The sequence below is a fragment of the Camelina sativa genome, chromosome 11, assembly GCF_030686135.1.
Source record: "Camelina sativa cultivar CO46 ecotype springtype chromosome 11, ASM3068613v1".
NCBI classification, from domain to species: domain Eukaryota; kingdom Viridiplantae; phylum Streptophyta; class Magnoliopsida; order Brassicales; family Brassicaceae; genus Camelina; species Camelina sativa.
The window spans coordinates 31,617,535-31,634,106 of NC_141890.1; the positions used below are offsets into that span (position 1 = coordinate 31,617,535).

Genomic DNA, 16,572 nt, shown 5'->3' on the forward strand with positions numbered 1-16,572 from the left:
TGTGAATTTCGGGTTTGAGAGTTGTGAGATGGTGTAGGCCTCCTTGTATTAGATGTTTGAGGAGCACCGTTTAATACTTGGACCAGTTAAATCTTTTTCTTCTTCACCCTGTTTTACATATTGACAATAGTGACATAATTAGTTTAATATATTGATAAACAATGCTTGAGAATAAAGAAAATAAACTTACTTTGGAATCGAGTGTTTTTTTTTTTTTTTTGTGTTTGGAAGTATTGTGTTTGTTCTTGAGTAGAGGTCTGTATTTATAGAACTAATGGAGATAGTTTGGTGAAATGGTATAATTCTAGAATATGCTTATTCGATAATAACGATGAGATACGGTAATATATTTTTTTTACATAAATTCTAACTCTTAAATCCGTGTTAGTTGCTAAAATTTAGAGGATAAGAATATTTTAGTTGATACAATTTTAAAAGGTAGGAATCATAAAATATATTTTCAGTTATTGTTTTCCTTTGATAGTAAGATTATGTTTGATATAAACTGATTTTGAGAAGATTTATTGCTATCTTTAAATCAGAGATCATCGTTATGATAAAGTGATAAAGTCATATTTGGAAAGTTTTTACAATGATTAAGTCACATGTTTTAAAATAATATAGATTTAATGGTGAATTGGAGATTATGAAAATAATACAGTCCGATTTGGATGCTATAAAATGATTTTGAGAAGTTTGTGGGAATTTTCATTGCCATCTTTGTTATAAGTATTTAATGGTGAATTGGAGATAATGGAAATGATACAATCTGATTTGGATAGTTTTTGAGATGAATAAGTTTCCGGTATTTAAATTAATTATGAGTTAGGTTTGTTCTTCAGATAATTTCGGGATTGCTTAATTATTTACGTGTTTTGTTATACTTATTTCCTAATTATTTTATGAAATTTTTATAGGTTTCTATGACATAATCTGTTTGGAAACGTCTAAGGCCATGAATGGAAGATGGTTTTTAAATGGTTTTTAGATTATAGATTTTGGTTTTTAATTTTTGGTTTTTGATTTTGAGATTTTAGTTTTTTGTAACAAAGTTATTTTTAAAATAATTACATAAAGAAACATAAAAAAATAAAAAGAATCGTAATTTTTCCTTAAAATCTGTAATTATGTGGATTCTAGTTTTTGTTAATATTTGTAAAGAAAAGCTAAAAACTAGTTTTCCTATTTTTTAGGAAATCTATTTAATGTAAAATCTTGAATGGAGAAAAAATTGGTTTTTGAAAAACAAAATCCAAAAACTATAGTAGAATCTACTTGACATTGAAGGCCTAAAGCTTAATCAAGCTCCGAATAGTGTTATACGTAGTTGATAAAATCCGTATAAGGTCCGCGTCTTTTGATTAATATTTTTACCAATTTGTCCTTCTGTGTTTTTTTTCTTCTTCTTTGTTTATGTAAATCGTAGGGGCATATAATAGAATACTTGTTTTGTTTTTTTGTTTTTATTTTTTTATGCCTAGGTGTAGTCCCCAATAGATTTTCTATAAACCTTAGAAGAAAATAAATAACAAAACGTTTTGATTTTTGAAAATATGATTCCATTCAAAGAAAAATCATTCAATGGGTTTCTCAGCTCACTTAATGAAAACAGAAATTGTATACAAAATTCTCTCTCTCCCTCTCTCAATGGGTTAATGGGCAAAATGATTATGTGATGCTGAGTTAGAGAGTGAGGGCGGTTCGAGCCATGGATAAAGCGCCGTCGTAGGATTGGTTTCCGCCGATAAAGCCACTCATGTGGACGAAGACACAACCGGGAATCTCAGCAGCTTTAGAGAGTTCTTCATCCCTAAGGCCTCTCCATTTCTCAGGCAGAGGCTTCCGGTTCTCAAACCTGTCTGGTGCAACCGCCACTGCTTGAACTCTCCACTGCTTTGCTCGTTCGTCCTGTTTTTTTTTTCACATTTCAGACCAGTTTTAAAGATCTATTATTTAATGACAGATGCTATCTTAGAAGGTTGGTGTACCTGGTAGATGACGTATTTGATGAGAGGCTCAATCTTCATTTCTTGCTCAAGCTCGAACAAATGAAGCTTCCACTGCTCACAAGAGAACCAGAGTTATAATCTTAAGACTCCAAATAGTACTGGCATCGATAAGCGGAATGGAGGTATTGAAACACTTACAGGGCAGAATTTATTCAATATCATGATCTCACCACTGGGGTCTGTCTTGAATCTTTCTTCAAGGCACTGAATCACAATTGATCGAGCCGGTAACCATGATCTTGCATGAAACTGGACACTCTACAACACAATGTAAAAGAAGCTATCGTAAGTTTTGTTTATGAAACATGTTATGTCTCTAGGAAACTACCATTGCAGTGGACATAGAAAGCAAGCACATATAGTGTTATATAAAAGAGAACTTACTTCGAGGAACTCTTTTCCAGCTAGAGCCATTGCACGCTGGAAAGCTTCATTCTCCTTCTCTTGTGACTGGTCAGGGTCAATCCAATCCAGATTTAATCTCCCAACCCTTGGGGAGAGATGTGTGTTGTTCACATATCTTGGAGGCTGGTCTGTATCATACCGATTTATTCCGTTGTCCACAGCATCAATTGCCTGTTAATATTAAGCAACATAAAGTCATCAAAACAAACAAGAATTGATATCCATATGAAGAATAACCAAATAATGGCACTTAGAGCAAGCCAACAATGATAAAAGGAAACTAAATTTTTCAGTTAAAAATGGAAAATATGCAATCACCTCCATGAAGCTCTTGTAGACAGCTAAAAACAACCGAAGAACATCAGGGTGGTCTTGATCAACATTAAGCTCCTTAGCTATGATCTCCTTACCAAAATGCTGAAGTATAACCAACAACAACAACAGTAAGAACTTAAAAATTGAAATCTTAGTGAGAATTACAGCAAGCAAACACCATGGTGTACTGTAGGTTGTTTATAACCTTGTAAACAAGACCAGCACTACTGAGCTTAGTGTTGAAGCCATGCCCAAACACTTCTTCAAAACCTTTCTGGTGATGATCATAACGGTCATGCTCCGGATCATAAACACCTCCAACATCAAGCACTGCATCAAGTTCTGCCAATATCTACATGTAACATACAACAAACGAGAATCTTATCCACCACCACCTCACAAATGACCATAAAAAAAAAACCCTAATTCCAAAATCTGAAGAAGGCAATTTCTAGCAACTAATCAACGACTAATTTCTTAAACAGTCTGAGGATTGTTTTTGTGATTGTTACCTTAGGTTCACGAGAACGGACGATATCGGCGCCGGAGAATTTATCGACGAGGCGAATCATGAAGCAGCCGAGAGCTTCGTCGCAGTGAAAGCTTCCATTATGAGTACCAACTTTCTTGACGGAAAGCTCTGAAGGAGAAGGGGAGGTAGCAGTGGAGTAAACCCTAACGACGCTTGAAGGAGCCATTGCTGCTACGAGAGGAGGAAGACGAAGTTGGAACAAGGACAAGTTTCTGATTAAACCTTTCGTTACCGGAAACATCTCACGAAATCTGATACAATGTCAAATGGGCCTCTTCCACCTTTTTATACGACGCTTAATAGAATAGGCCCATGGGCCGCTGATGTTTGTTTTGTTTTTTTTTTTTTTTAATTTGCATTTAATTTGCAAAGTCATCAAATTCAAATAAAGGTTAATTACGTTGGTGTATAAAAAATTCAAATGTGGAAAAAAAAATTGATTTTGTTTTCGTCAAATTCAAATAAAGGTTAATTTGCATTTTGTACATGCCCTCAACTTTAACCTGCAGGAAAAGAAGTACTAATCAAGTGAGTTGCTCTATCCATGCCTCTTTATTCTATGTCATGTTTCAAAATCCCATTAGGAGTCATCTCCGAAATAGAATCAGTCATTCAAAAATTCTGGTGGGAGAAAAATAATCAGGACAGAGGAATTTCTTGGATAGCATGGAAACGTTTGCAGCATTTGAAGGCGGATGGAGGTTTGGGTTTCAAAAACCTAGAGAAATTCAATGATGCTTTACTTGCGAAACGAGCTTGGAGATTAATTCAACATCCAAATACATTATTTTCTCGAATTTTTAAAGCTCGATATTTCAAAGATGACTGTGTATTAGATGCAAAACAGAGAGCTCATCAATCTTATGGCTGGTCATCCATATTAGCTGGTTTAGAAATTAGAAAACAAGGATCGCGTTATATTGTAGGAGATGGAGAAACAGTGCGTGTAAATAAGGATAACATCCAACCAACTCATCCACCACAACCAATATGCAGCAACCCACCAAACGAATCTTTTACGTTATCAAACCTCATTTCATCACACAATGGATACCGATCTTGGGACAGCGACAAGATAAATCGAGATATCGATCCTGCAGACCAGAGAGTGCTTCTCAACACTTATCTTCCTTAGAAACAAGGGTCAGATAAATTAATATGGCACTATACCAAATCAGGTGAATATACAGTTCGTTCGGGATACTGGTTCTCTATGAACAATCCCAATAATCCATGCGAACTACCACCGAAACCACATGGTTCAGTAAGCTTGAAAAGACAAATATGGAAACTTAATATTCTACCGAAGATTAAACATTTCCTATGGCGATTACTCTCTAAATCTCTGCCTACAGTTACTCGTTTAATATCTAGGGGAATGAATTTAGACCTTGTTTGTCCAAGATGTCTTCAGAATGATGAAACAATTGATCATTTACTCTTTTTATGTCCTTATGCTGAGTCAATTTGGCAATTAGCAAACATTCCTATCCATATTTTATATTCTCCCTCTATTAACTGTGAATCTTTTTTAGAGGCTATTTTCACACTCCAAAATGATCAAGACCTCCCAACACATACAAAGCTTCTCCTTTTTTGGGTGCTTTGGCATATTTGGAAAACAAGGAATAAATTTATTTTTGAAGAAATATCGGAAGCTCCTGAACATATAGCATTACGAGCAAAAGCAGATGTAAGAGAATGGTGTCGACTTGAGCATGATTCATATCGGGTTAACTCAAACATTCAACAACCAAAGTCAATGCACTGGACAAGACCAACACAACCTTTCCTCAAATGTAACTATGATGCGAGTTATGATCCCATATCTCACAGGCGGCCAAAAGTGGCTGGATACTACGCAACAATTCAGGAATTTCTAATGGTTGGAGAGCATCGGACTTGGGACAGGCTTCTTCACCTTTGGAAGCTGAAGGCAAAGCTCTTCTATCAGCACTACAACAAACTTGGATCCAGGGAATAAGAAATGTTGTATTTGAAGGCGACTGTGAGACACTAACAAAAATGCTGAACAACTCAGTTTATATAGCTTCAATAGAAGGAGTTTATAAGGATATTTTTTATTGGTCACAATTCTTTGAGCAAATTAAATTTGTTTACACTCCAAGATCATATAATAATACAGTCCATGTATTAGCAAAGCTAGGTTGTACAACAAACAGTTTCTATTATGCTTGTTTTCATCCCCAGTCTAATTATCAGATTTCCTTAAAAACGATTACAATTTTTCATCAATATAAATCTTTTTTAACGAAAAAAAAATAATAATTAAATAGAAGAGGCCGACTGGACCCATTAAAATAAAAAAAAAAGGAAGAAGCCCATTGTCTAGAATAAAGAAGAAGAAACGAAGTAACCAACGGCCACGATTACTCCAACACAAGACCAAATCTGATTGGCTGACATTATAGATCGTCGTAAGATGATTGGTCCACGTAATCTCCGATGACATGAGTTATAATTTCTTCGTCTTGCCATAAAAAGCGACTACTTCACCATCACCTTCGGCCACTACTGGACCCTATTTAAAGGCATTCCCAACTTCTTCTGCGAAGCCTTAAATCAGAGAAAAAGGAAAAGCTCTGTTCAAAACTAAGTTTATACGATCGAAACAAGGAGAGAGTGAGATCAAAAGCTTAAAGTTTTCGATATGGCTCGCTCGTTCGGAGCAAACGGCGCTGCTGTGCTGGCGATCATCTTCTTCGGTGAGTGGTGTCTTCTTATTCGATTTAGATCTCTTTAGTCTGTGTAATTCGTAAAAAATCTCCTCTGCATTGTTCCGTGATCGTATTACTGGATGTGATTGTGCTTGTTTTACAATGTTGAATTGCGATCTCTAAGGTTAGATCTCGTTTACAGAGATAGTTTAAGATGTTTACTTAGAGATTCGTTTCGTGGATGACGAGATTAGGTTGTGGTTTGTGAGTAGTATCTTTGTGAAATTGGAATTGGGAGAGTTACTGTTTTGATTTTGTTAGTGTATTGAGCGGTTGGAGTTTTTTTTTTTTTTACGTTTCAGGATGTTTATTTGCGTTTTCCACTGCAAAAGAAGAGGCCACCAAGTTGGGATCAGTCATAGGGATTGATCTTGGTACCACTTACTCTTGTGTCGGTGTTTACAAAAATGGCCACGTTGAAATTATTGCCAACGACCAAGGAAACCGTATTACACCTTCCTGGGTTGGTTTCACTGACTCTGAGAGGCTCATTGGTGAGGCTGCTAAGAATCAGGCGGCTGTTAATCCAGAGAGGACTATCTTCGACGTCAAGAGATTGATCGGCCGAAAGTAAATACATGAGACCTCTTTCTCTTGCGTGGTTTATGTATGTTTCACTTGCATGAGATATTGATTTTTTGTTTTTTTTTTTTTTTTTTTTTTTTTTTTTTTTTTTTTTTAATTTATGGCAGATTTGAGGACAAGGAGGTCCAAAAGGACAGGAAACTTGTACCTTACCAGATTGTGAACAAGGACGGTAAGCCTTACATTCAAGTCAAGATCAAGGATGGTGAGACTAAGGTTTTCAGTCCTGAGGAGATCAGTGCTATGATTCTGACTAAGATGAAGGAGACAGCCGAAGCATACCTTGGAAAGAAAATCAAGGACGCGGTTGTTACCGTGCCAGGTTAGCTTGTTGTTAATTCGCCGTCATTATATGTGCTGGAGACATAGACTTATCTGGATTGGTGATTGATTGTTCATTTGGTGTTGAAATATGCGCAGCTTACTTCAACGATGCTCAAAGGCAAGCTACCAAGGATGCTGGTGTTATTGCTGGGCTCAATGTTGCTAGAATCATCAATGAGCCTACTGCTGCTGCTATTGCCTATGGTCTGGATAAAAAGGGTGGTGAGAAGAACATCCTTGTCTTTGATCTTGGTGGTGGTACCTTTGATGTCAGTGTATTGACCATTGATAATGGAGTGTTCGAGGTTCTCTCCACGAATGGTGACACTCACTTGGGAGGTAATATACTTGTGACCACGAAGGATTCGTTTTTAATCACATTTCGTTTAATAACGGAGGAGTGTTGTGCAATTGGAATCGCCCAAATATTCTAAACAAAACATAATCAATGACTTGTGTCAAAGTATAGACAGAGTGTCAGACATTGAGGGATTGCTTTAGTGTGATGTTGGTGCTGACCTTTTGTTGTTACGATCTGCGCAGGTGAGGACTTTGACCACAGGATCATGGAGTACTTCATCAAGTTGATCAAGAAGAAGCACCAGAAGGACATCAGCAAGGACAACAAGGCTCTTGGTAAGCTCCGAAGGGAATGTGAGAGGGCAAAGAGAGCTCTTAGTAGCCAGCACCAAGTCCGTGTAGAGATTGAGTCACTCTTTGATGGTGTTGATTTCTCTGAGCCACTCACCAGAGCTCGTTTCGAGGAGCTGAACAATGACTTGTTCAGGAAGACCATGGGACCTGTGAAGAAGGCCATGGATGATGCTGGTCTACAGAAGAGCCAGATCGATGAGATCGTCCTTGTTGGTGGAAGCACCAGGATCCCAAAGGTTCAGCAACTATTGAAGGACTTCTTTGAAGGTAAAGAGCCAAACAAGGGTGTGAACCCAGATGAGGCTGTTGCTTATGGTGCTGCTGTTCAGGGTGGTATTTTGAGTGGAGAAGGCGGTGATGAGACCAAAGATATTCTTCTTCTTGATGTGGCACCACTCACTTTGGGTATTGAGACTGTTGGAGGAGTGATGACCAAGCTGATCCCGAGAAACACAGTTATTCCAACCAAGAAATCTCAGGTTTTCACAACGTACCAAGACCAGCAGACAACTGTCTCAATTCAGGTCTTTGAAGGTGAAAGAAGTCTCACCAAGGACTGCAGGCTGCTCGGGAAATTCGACCTCAACGGAATCCCACCAGCCCCAAGGTTTGCTCTCTCTTCTTTTAACCTTTTGTAACTGTAAAATCAGTCTCATTTGAACTTTAAAATAGTCATCATTCTTCTTTTTGACAGAGGAACCCCTCAAATCGAGGTCACATTCGAAGTGGACGCCAATGGTATCCTGAACGTGAAAGCAGAGGACAAGGCGAGTGGTAAATCAGAAAAGATTACAATCACAAACGAGAAGGGTCGTCTGAGCCAAGAAGAGATTGACCGGATGGTGAAGGAGGCAGAGGAGTTTGCAGAGGAAGACAAGAAGGTGAAGGAGAGGATCGACGCCAGGAATGCGTTGGAGACGTACGTGTACAACATGAAAAACCAAGTGAACGACAAGGACAAGCTTGCAGACAAATTGGAAGGGGATGAGAAGGAGAAGATCGAAGCAGCAACCAAAGAAGCCTTGGAGTGGCTCGACGAGAACCAAAACTCTGAGAAAGAAGAGTACGATGAGAAGCTCAAGGAGGTAGAAGCAGTGTGTAACCCAATCATCACGGCAGTATACCAGAGATCAGGCGGAGCACCAGGTGCAGGAGGAGAATCAACGACTGAGGAGGAAGATGAGTCTCATGATGAACTCTAGATGTCTTTTTTTATCATTGATTTGTTAAAACCATTAGAGACAAGTTTTGAGTATGAAAGAAACAAAAGTCGTTTTTTGTTTTTGTTTTTTTGTATGTTTTTGGTTTTTCATTTTAGGAAAGGGGAGTGATTAAGTAGCGTCCCTTCTTTAGTCTCCCCGGACGTTCTCTTTATGTTCCCTTTACTTCTTCATAACAAATACTTTTTTCCCATCCAAAATAAGATACATTGTTACCGATCAGTGGTGAACCGATTTTTATAGAGAAGACTCTTAGCAGTGGCTGACCAATCTTCAGATGCATAACGACATGAGAAAAATAAGTGATCTCGAGTCTCAGTGGGAGTGGAACAGAAAACACAAGTCACATTTGAGCCATTATTCCAAGCCTACATACGGTCGTGAGGGTCGTCTATAGATGGATGGTTATGCATGGCAAGCCAAGTACAAAAGGATTGTTTTGGTGTCGAGTGAGCGAACCAAACTATTTTGTGCCAAGCTCTCTTAACTTTTTTTAAAAATTATGCAATCACTAGAATCTTAATTCTACATTAATCACAGTCAAATAACAGAGTATCAAAAGTCGTTAAATATTTCAATTGATCACATAATAAACACATCAGAAGAATTTGCAAAATACCTCCGTTCATTACAGCGGTGAAGTCTTCATGAACGGTTTTTTAGATGAATGATGAAAGCTTAACTTTTAAGGTCGGAATATCAATCTCTCTTTTCGCCTACAATCTTTTTTTTAGTGTTAAGTCTTTTCGGAAATCCTTTATGATAGACTAAAGGCTTGTATTTATAGGTGCAGAGAGCAGAGAGGACGAAGCTCCACTTTAAAGGTTTCTTTCGGAATAATCTCAATCGTCCATCAACGCAACGAAGACATGTAATATAAGTGGAAGCATAAGAGTTAAACACATTATGTAATCGTGATATACCATCATGTATGCTCATGTTTATACAATATTTTTTTGTCGTGATTTCATAATATTGGTCACCTTTCATGACACTTGTCATAAAATACTTTGAGGGGGTATTGAACTTATACTTGCCAAAATACAACTCTCCCAATTCTTCATAAGATACTAGCTAGGTACTACAGCTTTCCTATAAATATACTGTTAATGTTTAGTTTTATGGGTATTTTCATAACCATTGATAACACACCAAAAAAAGATGACACACTATACAATAGTACCAATTAGAAGCAAATACAAAGAGAGACCCACTTAGCTCATGTTCCTAATGTGCATATCTTAAGGCTAAGTGAGCTCCAAACAAAATCAAAGAATTAATACTGCACTAACACTGCCACAACTCTCAAATCTACACGCGCTGCTTCGGGATCTTTAGACCCGAATTGGTAAACCGTAGTTATGGAACACTCTGATCCTACCGTCCCAAGTTGCTGTCACAATCACAAGCCCCCACAGGTGAGGCGAAGAGGTATTAACGTTCTGGCACACACTCCTTAAGAGCCTCAACTTGGATCTACTGCTGACTGTAGCTGAAACCACTGCTGCAGCCGCACCTGCTACTACTACTCCAAGCTTCTCTTCTGGCCACGTTGTTGCTCCTTTGTTTGGAGATAAATAGTCCATGGGAGCCGGGAAATGAGCAAACGTTTTTTCCAAATCTGCTATAAAATTGTCCTCCTTCCCCTGCTGGCCTAGCCAAGGTATAGCCACAGACACATTGTGTGAGAGAAACCCCTCGTAAGATCTTATGGTTTTTGGTTTCTGAGAAGAAGCCTTCTTGTTGGGTTGAGAGTAGTCCCAAACATGAATGCCTGAGTCTTCTATTGTTGAGACAATGTGTTTCCCATCAGATGTGAATGAAGCAAATGTTGGACTCGTCAGTGTTGTTCCAAGACTTGAAGCTGAAAAAATATATATCCACCATAAATAAACTCACAACAGCAACACCTACATATATTGAACGAAAGAAAAACCTTTTTTAAGCTTGCAGATTGTATCCACTCCGCAGATTATTCGGATTTGAGAATCGGCAGAAGTAACCATCAGTTTGTCCGAATCACCAGGGAAAAACTGAAAACCAGTGATTCTTTTGCTAGGAGCCTTCTTCTTCCCATGTAAACTGATCTCTCTGTCCAGTTGCAGCTGGTTATCTGAAGTTCATAAAGATGATTCAGATATCAAAACACACAAATGATTTTAGTTGAGTGTTTGGTAATCCGAAAAGTTAAAAAAAAAACGTACCAATTGTATGGTAAAAGCGACATTCTCCAGTCATAGAACCTACTACCGCACCCTTAGCATCAGGTCGGTAGCACAAAGCTGTAACGATCTCTCTTATATCTGTGTAGTCAACAACTCGGAAACGGGACACATCCCATATTCGGACTTTTCCATCAATCGATCCACTTATAAAGTAATTGTCATCCACAGGATTGAATGCCACACAAGTCACTGTCACAAAGGAAGAGAGAACGTGCGTAAGAAGACATACCGTAAACAGAATTGAAGAAGGCAGATAGAGAAAGAAACTCACCAAAGCTCTTATGAGAGAAAACTCTGATGCATTCATCAGAAGAACCAACTCGCCACAATCGAACAGTCTCGTCCACTGAAGATGACAGTAGAAACTGCAGTGCACAATCACAAGTTGTTAATTAGTTCCATCATCTCATCTTCTTACCATTGAAAGAGAAAACAGAATCGGAGAGTAATTTACCCCTTTCTCCGACCAAGAAAGATCCAAGATTTCACCCTTATGTCCTTGGAACTCGTGCTGAGGGGTTTCAGATATACTGAAGACTTTTGAGGGCAACACAGCGCAAGTCGATTCTGACTTCTTCCTCAACAACCCTCTGCTGCTCCTTTCAACCTTGTCAGTCTCAGTCTTGAGAGGCTCAATCTGGGACTTGTCATTCATTCCAAAGTAGACGCAACTAGAGCTTGAATCAGACTCCACCACTTCAAAGTCGTTGTCTCTTCTCTCGTCTTCAGTTATGTTCCACACTCGCACAACACAGTCTTCGCCAGCACTAGCTAAATACTTCCCATCATGTGAAAACTTCATCACCACGACGGATCCGTCATGCGCAGAGAACTCTTGTCCGATACAAAGAGACGAAAGCTCCTTGAACTGCTTTTTAAAAGACTGAACTCGAGTTAGTTGCCTCCGTACCGATGATCCCATTGACTCACCATCAGTGTAGTCTTCATTTTTGTCGAGAATATGAGTTAACACACCTAACTTCTTTAACCAACCTTTAGCTCCTCCCTTCTTAGGCGAATCTTCATAACGACTCATGGGAGAGTTCTGAAAATCTCCATAGCTACCAGACCTACTCGAACCAGATTCACTCGATCCCTCAGCAATGCTGCTACTGTTGCTGGAATAATCTCTCGTCAGAAAAATCTGATCATCAATGATCTTGGCACGATTCTGAAACGAACCTCTGAAACTAAATGCCTCAGCCAAAGAAGAAGTTGACAATGATGAAACAGAGGATCTAGAGGATATAGATTCATTCCTCAGCAACTTCTCCTCCTCATCCTCCTCCTCGTGATCAGTTTCAGACACAGAGTTTAAATGTTTCGAAACCGGGACATGGTCGGAACAAGAATCTCCCAGACGATCAAGGTCAAGACCAAGATCAAGGTCAAAGTTTCTTTTTTTGAAACTAAAACCCATAGATTGAAAAAACTTTTGGCGACGGTTATCAACACTCTCAGGATTCATAGTCCAGAGATCTAAATCACCAGTTGCTTGAACAAAATCATCGGCGGCGACTTCAGAGTTACAATCAGAAACAGATGAAACCTCTTCACGGGCATCAGCGAACAAGTCTTCCTCTTCCTCGTTCCCTCGGGTACCCATCATATATAGCTTCTGTCCCAAAACACACAAAATTCACAAAAAAAAAAAGTCAAACTTTCGAAGACAAAGAATGTTGGAAAAGTAGAGAAATTTGCTACAATGGTTTTCGAATTGAAACTAATCTAGACGCTTAACACCAAAAGGGGGAAGTGGTCAGATGATAAAATCATGACAAATCAAATATGATCCGGCAAAAAAAAAGAAAGGAGATTGCTTTGGAGTAAAGTAAAAGAATAAGACAACAGAGAAGAAGACGAATAGTTTATGGGAAGAGATGAGATAGATTTACTTACATTCTATTACCAGATTCAAATATTTTGCTCTCTATTCTTATAAAAAAAACACTAGTGTTGTCTTTTTGTCTGCATCGAAACGAACGGGTTTTAAAATAAAAAAAAAAAACCCCCAAAACCTTGCGTCGATACGAGGAGTCACAACTCCTCCTTGCGAGAGAGAGAGAGAGAGAGAGAGAGAGAGAGAGAGAGAGAGAGAGAGAGAGGGGTTCAAAACACACAAAAAAAACAAAAAAAAAAAAGGTTTGATTTTTAAGAGGAGAGGAATTTGTAAAGTTGAGAGTTTGTTTCTTCCATTATTATACGAAGAAGAAGAAGAGAGGAAGAAGAGAGAAAGGAAAGGGTACGAATCAATTAAATTGAACAAAGATCCTTTCCTTCTTTTGTCTTTTTCTTCTCTCTTCATTTCCTTTTTCTAACTCTTAGTTTTGAAATGGTCAAAACTCAAAACATTGTTTACACTTACTTAGTCAACTTTTAATCTTCTAATCCTACTTTTATTTCAATAACCATATGCTGAATTTTCTTTCTTTAATCTACTTTTACTTTTCTTTTCTACATTTGATTTGAGCAGGCCGGCTCATAAATAGCAAAAGAAAAACACTATGATCCCTCTTCAAATTTTAAGATATGGACTCTATTGGATTTATGATAAATGAAATTATAACATCTTGATTTAAGAAAATTGATGTTTTTCATTTGTTTTTTTTTTTTTTTTCCACATTTTGATTTGGTCGTTGTTTGTGTTTCGTTGTTGCCTGAGTCAATAGCCTCATATATGTGACTCACCTACCTACTCACTAAACAATTAGAAACGAGGTGATGATAATATCACAACAAATGGATTAAATTCCCCATTGTTTTATTTTGGTTTTTGATAAGGTCATTAACAATAAACTTGAAAAAAGACCTTATCAATAAATAAAAATGAAACAAGAGAAAATGACACACTAACGATAAACTAATTATTTATCAATTTTTCTTTTGTCAATTTCCCTTTTGAGCTTAATACATTACCTCACGTGTGCTAAAATGTCTTTGTTAGATTTTATTCTAAATATGACAGTATTACAGTTTACAGTTTACACATACTTTTAGATTTATGGTTTTTTTCGTACTTAATTTAGATTATGTGTTGTTTTGTCAAAAAAAAAAAAAAAAAAAAAAATTAGATTATGTGTTGAAGGACCTTAAAATTCCCAATTTAAAAATAATAGAAGTGCTTTGTTTGAGCAAATTTTTAATCAGTTCTACTTCTAAATAAGAACAGTTGCGTCGGTCATCGTTGATCACTTCATTAAATCCGATATTAGATAACCTCAAATCAATATTCGATGAACTGATTGTTCTTTGCTTTCATGTTTTTATCTTTTTCTTTGCCATGAGACCAAATTGTAGGTTTTACTTCACTGTAAAATCCTAAGCCTTTATTACATACAACTGATGTGTCAGGGCAAGACTCTAATTCACTTCAAACTATGACCTCTCTTTAGTGCTACATTAACATTGAGGACCACCACCCATCACGTTGAACCCATCATAATGAACACCGACGATCAGTGTTATACTTGCTAGGAATAAAGACCGACCGTTACTAGTAAACCATAAATACATAATTGCTTTGATTTCACATTAATAAAGAATCTATATATCAAAAAACAGTGAATATAAATTTCTCTTCCCCAACTATTGATTCAAACCCTAAGATTGCTCACTAAACAACTTCTGTTGTAACCAGTTTTGGGATTACACAAAATAAGAAACTAGGAGACCACAAACGAGATCAAATATGAATTAAATAGAAGCCCCAAAACAAAGAGTAGAAAAGGTTAGATTATGCGATGGGATGGAGACCACATAACACATTTTTTCTCTTGTTGGGATTCAACGTCTGTATAAGGGTACAGACATGTTGAATGACTGATGGCATTTGTCATTGGATTCCACATTCCAACTACTACTCTGACTCGCATAATACACATACCTTTATCTTTGTATTCTCCAAGTTTTCATTGGTCTCCATTGATTCCAAATATGCGGACCTTGTGCATGTGTGGGAATTTTGCGACCACCATGACAAATACGGCCAGTGTGTTGAGAAAGAGCATCGGGTGCTGATAGTCTGTTGTGTGAGAGGCTATCAAGTACCTACATGCAAAAGTTTTGATCAGATTTTCAGTTCACAAAGATCCAATCGTCATGGATAACAATTTGAGGTATTCAACAACATTCTTTAAGAGAGATTCAGCAAATCTCACAACAGGCCTTACGTCTCGTATGAATGGCCTAGACCTAAAATCCACATCTAATGTTCTAGGAGGGCACTAGCTAAAGAAGCCTTTTATAGCAAACTGATGATATCAATCATAATAGGGAACTTCGATCCAACCCTAATCAGTGAAACGGATTAGAACACAGAAAGTGACACTTTTGAAGCGCACTACTCAACAAACAGAAATTCAAAACGAAGAGACTCATAGGGCCTTCTGTAAATGCAAGAATAATTTATTGCCATGCCTAAATGTAAACTGTATAGTAGTAATGCCAATCAGATTGTCAAAAAACAACCGCTTTACCAAAAAAAAAAAAAAATCGAATTGCAATTAAACAGGCAGGGGTAAGTAAATTAAGCTCGTTGAGAGCATCTCTACATAACCAGAGGTAAAATGAGCACAGAAACAAAACAAAAAGCATCACTTTTTCAAGTATGGCAAATTAAAAGATCAGAGCATCTCCTACACAAACTAAACTGCAAAAATACCTGCAACCATTATGAACCCTAATGGGGAAACAAGAAGATCCTCGAGAGATGAAAGGGAAAGGGAACTTACAAGACAACAGGAACAACGGTGAGAAACTTGCGATTACGTGTAAGCTGCTTGCCATTATCAATCTGTTCCCACCAAGTCAACCTATTATAGATTCCTTGATCATCCCCAAACGGTGTTCCCTTCTTCCAATGGAACGAATGATACGTGACCTAGAAATTACAAATTTCAAATCTTATATAAATCAACCCAAAAAAAAAAAAAATTGGAAATCAAGAAATCAACAGATCGGAGGAGGAGATTGGGGGAAAATACGGTGAAATGAGCGAGGTGAACGATGGTCCAAGCGATGCCAGGAGAACAATGGAAGACGGAGAGAACGAGGAGCCAAGAGAAGAAGAGGATGAGAATATAAGTAGTCCAAACACCAGGATACGTGAACCACTCCGTGTTCCGATTCACATCCGTCGTCGGAAGTGCTCTAACGTACATCGCCGGAGATTTGGAAGATCAGAGGAGGAGGAAGAGATCGGAGATGATGAATTGAATCGTACAAAGGAGGAGTAACAAGTTTTGTTTCTTTTTTCTTTTCTTTTGGGCTCTTTCTGGGCTTTTTATTTTCTTCGATTTTTGTTTTTTTTTTTTTCATATAAAAAAAATTAAAAAAAGCATTAAATTAAAATAGGAAGGTGGTTGGATGGCTCACCGATGTTAGCCTCACCGCGTCGCTCGATAAACCACGACGACGACTCATTGCTTTGCTTTAAAATAAATAAATAAATACATAAAAAATTGGACTTCTCTTTCTTAATTGGCATCGATCGGATGTATATTAATTAGATATCCGAATTGTTCAATTAAGTACACTTTTTACATTTTCGAATTTTTTTTTAATTGA

The 16,572-nt window shown here is 37.6% G+C and overlaps 4 protein-coding genes across 5 annotated transcripts; 1 reads left to right on the plus strand and 3 right to left on the minus strand.

The window, feature by feature from the left end:
* Positions 1-1,542: 1,542 nt before the first annotated feature.
* Positions 1,543-3,571, minus strand: LOC147934673 (uncharacterized). The gene is made up of 7 exons (XM_087476282.1): positions 3,242-3,571; positions 2,935-3,081; positions 2,733-2,831; positions 2,394-2,585; positions 2,148-2,267; positions 1,989-2,060; positions 1,543-1,908 (listed from the first exon to the last, which is right to left on the minus strand). Exons 1-7 carry the CDS (start codon positions 3,500-3,502, stop codon positions 1,684-1,686), a joined length of 1,116 nt encoding a protein of 371 aa, XP_087332408.1. The 5' UTR covers positions 3,503-3,571; the 3' UTR covers positions 1,543-1,683.
* A 2,037-nt stretch (positions 3,572-5,608) lies between these two features.
* Positions 5,609-8,982, plus strand: LOC147934674 (heat shock 70 kDa protein BIP2-like). The gene is made up of 6 exons (XM_087476618.1): positions 5,609-5,987; positions 6,302-6,569; positions 6,692-6,906; positions 7,005-7,247; positions 7,452-8,169; positions 8,257-8,982. Exons 1-6 carry the CDS (start codon positions 5,933-5,935, stop codon positions 8,762-8,764), a joined length of 2,007 nt encoding a protein of 668 aa, XP_087332744.1. The 5' UTR covers positions 5,609-5,932; the 3' UTR covers positions 8,765-8,982.
* A 917-nt stretch (positions 8,983-9,899) lies between these two features.
* On the minus strand, positions 9,900-13,444 carry LOC147934675 (uncharacterized). Of its 2 annotated transcripts, none has more exons than XM_087476616.1 (6): positions 12,907-13,444; positions 11,462-12,625; positions 11,279-11,372; positions 10,987-11,196; positions 10,719-10,895; positions 9,900-10,646 (listed from the first exon to the last, which is right to left on the minus strand). In XM_087476616.1, exons 2-6 carry the CDS (start codon positions 12,614-12,616, stop codon positions 10,117-10,119), a joined length of 2,166 nt encoding a protein of 721 aa, XP_087332742.1. In that variant the 5' UTR covers positions 12,617-12,625; positions 12,907-13,444; the 3' UTR covers positions 9,900-10,116. The 2 variants fall into 2 exon arrangements, with proteins under 2 accessions (XP_087332742.1, XP_087332743.1); XM_087476617.1 differs by having other exon boundaries at positions 11,462-12,622; positions 12,907-13,378.
* Positions 13,445-14,515: 1,071 nt separating this feature from the next.
* LOC147934676 (uncharacterized) lies at positions 14,516-16,477 on the minus strand. The gene is made up of 3 exons (XM_087476619.1): positions 15,990-16,477; positions 15,738-15,886; positions 14,516-15,054 (listed from the first exon to the last, which is right to left on the minus strand). Exons 1-3 carry the CDS (start codon positions 16,164-16,166, stop codon positions 14,916-14,918), a joined length of 465 nt encoding a protein of 154 aa, XP_087332745.1. The 5' UTR covers positions 16,167-16,477; the 3' UTR covers positions 14,516-14,915.
* Positions 16,478-16,572: the final 95 nt, after the last annotated feature.